A 9,773-nucleotide genomic window follows, 5' to 3' on the forward strand; every position below is an offset into this window, starting at 1 on the left:
GGTGGCCTGTAGCAGATCCCCACCGTAATGTCACCTGTCCCTGCCCTCCCTTTAATTCTGACCCACAAGCTCTCAGTCAGCTCCTCATCCATCCCCAGGCAGAGCTCCATGCACTCCAGCTGGTCATTGACATAGAGGCCGACGCCTCCTCCTCGTCTCCCCTGCCTGCCCTTCCTAAAGAGCCTGTATCCCTCCATCCCAACACTCCAATCACAGGAGCCATCCCACCACATCTCCGTGATGCCAATAAGGTCGTAGCCCTGCAGGTGTGCGCACATCTCTAACTCCTCTTGTGTATTCACCATGCTACGTGTGTTTGCATAGAGGCATTTAAGTTGGGCCCCCAGTGAAGCTGTCTTACTGGCTGGAGTTCCTTTGTGCTGCTCTTCAGGTGCTCTCCTGCTGACCTGTGTTCCTTCCCCAGGCTCTGGGCATCTATTGTTGGCCCTGGCATCAAGCTGGTAGGAGTGGGATGGACTGAGGTTCCCCTCCCCCGGCAACTTTATTTTATTAATATTCAATTCATTATGTGTTTTCTTTTTAATGAAGAACAAGCATGGATATAAATCTATGTAAAAATTATTTGAACAGATTGCTAGAAAGAGTGCAGAAAAAATTTGTGTAATACATATATGGTCACGACTTCAGGAAAGTTTAGCAAGATCTTATTGCTTGTAAATGGAAACCAGCAAGGCGAACATACCTCATTACAAAGCGAATAAGCAGATCAGATGCATGAAGATATCATGGGTGAAAAGAATATTTATCTTCCAGAATATATCTAATAATCTCTAAAATAATCACTAAGAAATCTTGGATCAGTACCACCAAAGAAAGTATTCAGCAGTGCAGGTCAGTACAACAGGAAAACTGAAAAATTAAAGTTTCAGGAGGTAGGTACTAGTATAATTCTTAAATTAAGAGTAACTGAATTATGGAGCAGTATGCTTCAAGGCAGTTACTTATACCTTACTTATGTTGACAAAAGGATTTTTGTTAATAGACATGACTGGAGACAGTGAGTAGTCCTGAACAGATTAAATTTGTGATTGCGTGACAGTGCAGTCTGATTGTGACCTTGGCTTTTCTATAAATACTAAACCCCTTATACTTTCCTAAGTCATAAGACCTTTTCAAGGTGAGCTATGTTAGCATAACAAAACAGCTCCCCCTTTTTTTACAAAGTGCTTGTTTTCATTCTATTTATAATTGTTCAGCAAATTTCTTTTCATCCCAGCCAGCAGACCTATGCATGCATATATGTTACAACAACAACAACAACAATAATAATAAATGTTAGTTAAAATGTTCAGAATTTCTTTGCAGTCAATCTTATTCTGTAGCTAATTAAATCATCTAGTCACTATACAGTGCCTACTTGACTGCTTGGTCAGTAAGTTACGTTAGTAAAGATCATACATAATAAACCAAGCTCTAGATAATTCTTCAGACTCACCTAATGAGCTGGTTTTAGTTTTAAGTCTTTCTAACATGCTTATTAGACTAGTTAATTCTCTTCAGATTTCATTCAAAAAGCTTGTCAAAGACATAGTTAATCTTTTTGTACCTTATAGGTTATATATAAACAGAGCTTGATATAATTTACCAATTTTCTCAGTAGTAACACTGGTAATTCAAAACTATCATTGTTTAAGATTGTTCTGTCAGACGTCAGTTACCTTGTTGACATTTACAAGTGTAGCCATTGATATGATCTTCACAGGTTGAGCCATGTAGACAAGGTGATGAATTACACTCATTAACTTCTATTTCACAAAACTGTCCAGAAAATCCAGCAAGACACCTGAAGCAAACAACATTCCAAAGTGTTATACTATGCATAACCATCATATAAAATACACTTTGTGTGGAAAAAATTTGTATAAAGTATGTGCATTAACAAGACACATTCTCATATATTCCTTTCTGTTTTAAGGAGTATTTTACTGGAACTCTTCCAAGTTTCACACTGTAATCCATGGTGATCTTTTAGGGGATTTATGACGGCAAAACCCATCCACAAATTTCACATCTGTATCATAATCAAACCTAACAGTCTCAATTACAGTTTACTGGTTCTAGCAAGGTAAGTACAAACCTTCCTTAATGTACTCTTGAGAGACTGTTTGTCTACTAAAATAGTTTATTTAGCTAAGTAACTGCAGTCTATGTTTGGAAAACTGCTTGTTGAGAAATGTTGCACCATTAAAGGTAACTATAGCATAAATGCTAACCTTCAGGGGCCATGCTTTCATTAACATTCTAGTTATCAAATATTAGTCATCTTGAAAAAACTCTCTGTAGTTTTCTGGTTGTATGTATGGATCTATGTGATCATTAATACCTAAATATTTCCACATGATTTTAACATATAACTATATAACTGACCCAAATAGACTCATAAGACCTCTAATGAAGCTCAGAAATCTTACTAATCTCATTATTGAGACACATCCTTGCATATATACGCACAGCTTTACAGATATACTCAAATATGTTCTGCAAAACAGAGCCCCATAATGGTATTTACATTTACTCTTTTGTGATGTGTTGTACACGGATATATTTCACATGAGGTGGTGCATTCAAAAACTCCTGTTAGCAACCAGGTGATGCACATCTTGTATGCTGTCTTGGCTCTAATGAAGAGCATAAAACTTCACACTCCACTTAGAGGAAGATGAGTACATTAACAAATTACCTTTGAGTAAATTAGAATAGTCATGTCACCTACTCCTCAAGGTGCTACATTGTGTGAATACAAAACACATCATTAGAATGAAGACTCTGCAGTGTCTACCTTAGCTTTCCAGATCCTGAAGCAAAAGAGGAGGATGGACCACAGAACACTTCCTGAAGGATCATTACACTATGTATCAGTAATTATGTCTTGGTTTATTTCTGCCTTGACTATTAGAACATATTTTTTTCATTTTATATGGAATACACTCTGGGTAATGGGAATTTGGAATCTACCAAGACAATGACAGCAGAACAGATTTTCTAAAGTCTACATCAACTACAGATGACAGCGATGGCATACTGCTTGGAAAATGTACAAACTGATGCACACACTACTATTTTTCAGATATCTAATAATGTGTGAGAGAAAAAACATGGATAAGGTTTAATGAGTGAGCCGTAAGGCCACTTGTATAACCCTTTGGCCACAAAACATTAACCAAAATCTACTGAGGAGATATAGTTTGGCCTTTCATCCCACTGGCAAACATCAAAGCCTAGGATTTAGAACTGGATTCATCCCACCTAACCTCACACACCTAACTGTAATAACCCTAGGATTTTCCTATGCTCGATGGAATAAGGGGTGCAAAGGAAGATTCTGTTCACTGAAAGCTTAAATAATTTTCTGCAGATACCTTTGTCTTTTCACTGGCCACATAGCATTTTAAAAAAAAAAGAAAAAAAAAATTGAAGGGAGCAACTTCGCCCAGATATGGGAAGGAGGACCAGAAGGATGAATGCCTGTAAAATAATGGAAAGAATATTCTACTGGAAAAAAAGGTAACTAGACACAGGGAATACTGGGACAGTTTAAAATCCATTCAACTTTAGCTTTATACCTTGATGTGCTTATAGGCATTTCACTTAAAAAAAAAGTGGTTACAACATAAACTGAAAGAAATATACATTTATTATGTAAAAATTCTGGACAGAATAACTATACCTATGTGTATCTAAGGTGAGTGGGCTTGATGTTTTAGTGTGTAAAACTCAAACACTGAGAAATTACAGATGGTCAGTCCAGAAATACAGATGGGTTCTGCTCCTTTGTAGCTTGATGGCATTAGGGTACACTGTGCACCGGTGTCCACTGGAGCCTTACACTTCTGTGGATCTGATGTGCCAGGCCACCAAATCCACACAGTCCAACAAACCCAGCTGTCCCTTTCCTCCACCTGGCTGGAGGCAGGGCCCTTCTAGTCCTGGTCATAGTATTCGTTACTCACTTCTTGTAAATATGAATCAAAAGTCCCTTTATTAAGATTGGAAGTAAAATCAGCCCTTCTGCTCTGTCTGGGGAACTGCTCACTAGAAACTGGAGCAGCAATTTTCCCGGAAAAAAACCCTTTTGTGATTGTTTTTCCTTGCAACTCATGTACCCTGAGCAGAGGGACACTTACTCCTAATGGTTGAGATACTGGTCCTTTCAAGTGGGGAGTAGGGCCTATTCTCTTTGAGTTGCTGGAACTACCAGGACAGTTTTTCGGACAGTTTTTCCACTGCTGAGACGCAGGCCTGTAGGGAGGAAGAGAGACTTTCTTCATATTGCCGGAGTTGGCCAGCCAATTCATCCACCGTTTGTTCCTCTCCATCTTTCCAAGTTATTACTGCCATTGAGTTGGCATATGACGATGGTGCGCTCCGTACAAACTTCCGCCACATGGGTCGTGTGCACTTGACTTCGTCTGGATCTTTGGATACCTGTTTGTTCAGGTAATCATAAATCACCTCCAGCATGGCTAATTCCCTCAGGTACTGGATACCTCTCTCCATGGTGGTCTACTTGCCTGGGTGACATATAACATCTTCCTTGAAGGGATACCTTTCCTTCACGCCTGACAGGAGTCGCCTCCGGAGGCTGAGGACTTGTGCCCCTTTTCCAATCAATTTGTCAATGCCCCCTTCCCTGGAAAGGGATCTCAGCTGCTTGGCTTCTTTACCCTCTAATTCCAGGCTACTGGCCCCATTATCCCAGCATCAGAGCAGCCAGGTGACAATGTGCTTGCCTTGACAATGGTTGAAATCTTTTTGCATATCTCGCAGCTCACTCAGGGATAGGGATCAGGTGGTTACCATCTCATTTATGGGTTCTGCCTCTTCCTGCTCCTGTTCTCGTGATGACCCTGGTTCATCTTCATCCCTTACTAAACAAGCTGATTTTCTTGTGTATTTCTTCTTGTGTATAGGGGTGACTGATACCGGCACGGGTTGGTTCTCTGGTTCAGCCACAGTGCCTGTCGCTGGGATTTGAGTAGCTGCAGTGCCTGTCACAGTGGTTGGAGTAGGCCGCAATGCCTGTCGCCAAGGTTTGAGAAGCCACAGTGCCTGTCGCTGGGGTTGGAGTAGCGACAGTGCCTGTCGTGGGGGTAGATCTCTGGATGGTATTCTTAAATAATTGTTTAACCTTAAGCGACAGTGCCTGTCGTGGGGGTAGATCTCTGGATGGTATTCTTAAATAGTTGTTTAAACTTAAACAAGACATGAGCCACATTCAGGAGACATCAATAGGAACATGCTGGTTTGAACATCCCAAGGATGTTCAAAATTCGCAAGAGCTGTTGTAACTCGCCTGAAGGAGAAAGGGAAGGTGAAGAAGCGGGGGAAAGTGTCCCCCCCCGTCTCACCCATAGAATGGTTCCCCGAGGAGAAAAGGTAAAATGTATAATTATTACTAGTTTCCGAAAAGTGGCGCCTGAGGTATGGAGATGACGGCAATGCCAGTACAAATACCAGATTAGTCTCATGACCAATAATTTTTTCATATCATAAACAGTGCAGCAAAATGATATTCTTGATCCAGCTCCCAGAGGCGATAGACAGCACAACAGGGAACATGCACAGCAAGTAAGGTGTTAGATAACACAACTTTGAGAGCAAGCGCGACAACTTTGAGAGTAAACTAATCAACATTGTGACCAGCGACTGTTAAACCAATATGATGAATGTTTATAACAAATTTGCCTTAACACGCTCTGGTCAGATCTGTCATTATCTCAACCCTTCGTACCCCACATTGGCTCCAAAAGGACTGTTGTGGTTTAACCCGGTAGGCAGCTAAACACCACACGGACGTTCGCTCACTCCCCCGCCAGCCACAGTGGAATGGGGGAGAAAATCAGAAAAAAAAGAGTAAAATTTACAGATTGAGATAAAGAAAGTTTAATAGGACAGAAAAGGAAAGGAAAATAATAATAATAATAGTAGGACTCCATCACGTGTAACGGTTACTTGGGAAGACAAACACCATCACTCTGAATGTCCCCCTTTCATTCTTCTTCCCCCAGCTTTATATGCTGAGCATGACATCATATGGCATGGAATATCCCTGTGGTCAGTTTGGGTCAGCTGTCCCAGCTGTGTCCCCTCCCAGCTTCTTGTGCACCCCCAGCCCACTCGCTGGTGGGGTGATGTGAGAAACAGAAAAGGCCTTGACTCTGTGTAAGCACTGCTCAGCACTAACCAAAACATCCCTGTATTATCAACACTGTTTCCAGCACAAATCCAAAACAGAGCCTCATACTAGCTACTATGAAGAAAATTGCCTATCCCAGCCAAAACCAGCAGAAGGTCTTTTTAAGAACTCTCCTGTTGGCAGCTTCAAGTGGACACATTTTTATATGTGATGTGTATATTTGCTGAAGAGTAGAACCTAGTAAACACAAGAGCAGTTTACAGAGTTACTGTGGTCATAACTAATTGGAGCAAGAATAACTAGTGGAGCAGGTATACGTATGATATAACTCCAATGAAGAGAATCAATAGAATAGAAATAGCTTCATATTACAGGATACATCTTGGATGAGCTTTGGATGATTTTCTACTCAGCAAGGCTTGAGACTTCAGAGACACAAACTCTAGGCCATGGGCCTAACTCTATAGACACTGAGGTAGAAAAACAGAGCTGTAACAGTAAATATATATATATATGTATATGTATAAATGTTTGGTAAAATAATCTATTTTGTACTGAAAACTTGCCAAATCTTTATTAAATGTATAATACCATTTAAAGTGATGGTGGCACCACCAAAAAAGAAAAGTTATAAAAAATATGACTTTGCCTTCGAATTGAAATTTAGGTGGAAAACATAAACCCATGAAAGCACTTAGATATCCAGTAAATCAAATCCCACATACATCAATTTGCATAAGGTACCCTTTTTCCAAAGTCAAACGATCATTCAACTTAAAGAACATTTAAGAATATCGCAAGTATTTCACATACTGATGTGTTTTTTTCGTAAATGCTACAATACCACAGTGTTCAGTTTGCTTGTGTTCAGATAGCATAATTAGATATAAATGATGCTTCATGACTGCAGAGGCAGGCACTTTATTAACTAAATGATTCTGAGCAATTATGAAACAACTAGCAGTCAGCATGTTACTGGTAAGCATTTGCAAGTCATAAAACACCACCTTAATGTCAGCAGCTTTCCCAAATTTCCCAAAATTGCAATAAATTGTATGCTTTATTAAGAGTGTTAATGAAGTTAACACTTCTTAGGATATGTCAAGCACTTAAATAATGTCATAAATTTTTGTTCGCTCTCACCTTCCCTCATTCTTACTCCTTTTTTTATAAATATATATTTCTGTTCTGCCTCTCCACATTCTTACCTTCCTTCTGTCATTTCTTTTTGAGCATTAGGAGGGACAGAAACAATAGAATTTAAATACAACTGATATTAGAAAGTGTAAGTATATATGGAAAACAGTTCTTGTGCTATAAATGGCGTTAAACCTAACTCAAATACTTTGGAACACATTTGTACATGGTGCTGGGGATATCACCATTCTGCAAATGAAAAACAGAGGCTTTTAGATAGCTTTCATATCAAGGTATGACCACTGCAAATCTTGTACATTGATTACCATTTAATAAAAAACAATGTATGCCTTTATATGTAAATGCATATCTAGGTTTAGCAGCAAATAACTCTTAGAGCTTATCTGATAAAGAAAGCTAATACACTGTGAAGGCTGAGCTTTTAAACTTACAAAGGTATCAACATAAGATCAATAGTTCAGTACTGGAAGGCAGCAAAAAAATACTGCTCAATTTCTGTAAGAAAAACGCATTCACAATTTAATTATGATCAGTTTATAGGGATGATGGCAAAGATCTTCCTCTCTTCTATCATTCTCTACAGCTTTTTTCCCTCATATAAAATGCTGAGATAACGTGGTGCAAATATAGTCCCTTTTCTGTTGTACCTTTATATCAATCATTATCAGGAGTGATCATCTTAATTTGGGCATATGCCAATGCAACAGCTGAACAAAAGACTGAAAAGATTCTATTGAATTGGATGGATTTGAAACAGAACAATGTAACTTTAGTACTTTTACACTGCAGTAAAAAACAGAGATGGGAATAAGCATCTCGGCAAAATGCTTAGCTGAGGATTAGTGTGGTGTAGAAGATGACAGTTCATTTCCTTCTTCAAGAAAAACATGGCCAACTAGTCACCATTAAATCTCCTATGTATCTGTAGGAGCCAGTTCTTTGCAGTTTTCAACCTGCATCTGACATTAACTGCAAATTGTGATGTAATGATACTTGCAAACTTTCAATTTTGCAATCTTTCCTCACTCCCCGTTAATCTCAGATGGAATGGAAACTCTGTCTTCTACAACGAATGCAGGAGTTTGTTAAGATGACCTTGAAGGCCCTGTACGAAGCTAATGGGCATTTGCCCTGCTTATGACAAACATTGTTTCAATAGCACCTGTATTAAGTAGCACAAGGAAGAACAGAACTGAAAGGAAGAGGCATACATACCTCTAAGTGTCTAAACTGCCTCTTAAATGTATACGCAGGTTTAGAATCAGTGGCCAGTTTCACCATCCATCTGGTAAGACCTATCTTATATCTGAATTAATCCCAAGCCATCCAGGAAACCTGTGAGTCAAAATGATCTTGAAGTGTAACTATAACATCTTAGGCAGTTCCAAGCTGAAATTCCTAAATCAGGAGCAAAGTCCACTGATCATTTTAAAGGTGCTTCCTCTTTATGCTTGCCCTTTGGGCTATTGGCTGATATGAACACAGAAAAGATAGATAACGAGTAAGACATGAGTTTGCTTGTCAAGAATTATTTTACTGTATCTAAGTGTTGAGAGAGATCAGACGGGACATTTGAGAGAGAGCAAGAATACTAACAGAACAAGAGACTGGGAACACCCTACTTAGGGTAGGGAAATACAGGCTGAACAAAGATCCAAACACCAGTGGTCTTAGAATGTAAGAGTCACTCAAGAAACAGAAAAAGGAAGTAAAGTTTAAAAAGTAAAGCATGGCTTTTAAAATCGTATTTTTGGGACAAAAGGAAAAAGCTATCAAGAAAGAGAAAGAATAGAAGGGTCAGTCCCCGCCCTTTGAGTGATGAAGTTGCCATGGCACTGCTCATGCAGAGGTAGGAAGAGCTAGTGCCCTAATGATGCTGCATTAGGGCCATGACTATTTTTATGCCCCTTTCACCTAAAAGTCTAAAAAGCAACAGCTCTGGGACAAAGACTGTCTGTACTTGTAGAAGACCAATTTCCTCACCTTCAATGTCATTCTCCAGTCTTTCCAGTAACTAGTGCTAGTCCACCTTAGGCTTCCTCTTCCTTGCCTGTACCCCTATGACTCTGGAGGGTGCTGGGAGTGATAAAGCAGAGATACTTCAAGCCCTATTCTTCTAAAGAAGCCATGCCTCCATCACAGTTGAGTTTTCAAATTTGGCTTCCAGTGAGATGTTCAGTTTGAGAAGTTCATTAGTTATCACTAGATGATTCCATAACATGATCGATGCTTCACCATCCCCCAAAGTGCTGAGATAACAGAGATTGTCATGTTATGCCTTGATGACACTGAAGATTGTTTTGCTCATAGAGCTAGTTGGCAAAAAAATTCAAAGGTTTATACCTTTCCCTCATACTTGATGTCACAAATGGTTGCAGATACCTGGGAAGATTCAGTCATGGGAAAGCAGTAAGAAAGCAGTAAGAAGTCTGCAGCGGACCCGCAGCCCACAGCCAAA

At 39.5% G+C, this 9,773-nt stretch overlaps 1 protein-coding gene across 1 annotated transcript in view; it reads right to left on the reverse strand.

The window, feature by feature from the left end:
- LOC103893362 (protein eyes shut homolog) overlaps positions 1-9,773 on the reverse strand; it is a 949,231-nt gene that overhangs the window by 325,312 nt on the left and 614,146 nt on the right. Inside the window, 1 exon segment of the mRNA XM_019470252.1 lies at positions 1,680-1,804. Coding sequence (XP_019325797.1) covers positions 1,680-1,804 — 125 coding nt within the window.

Source organism: Aptenodytes forsteri, unplaced genomic scaffold, assembly GCF_000699145.1.
Source record: "Aptenodytes forsteri isolate BGI_AS27 unplaced genomic scaffold, ASM69914v1 Scaffold414, whole genome shotgun sequence".
Lineage (NCBI taxonomy): Eukaryota > Metazoa > Chordata > Aves > Sphenisciformes > Spheniscidae > Aptenodytes > Aptenodytes forsteri.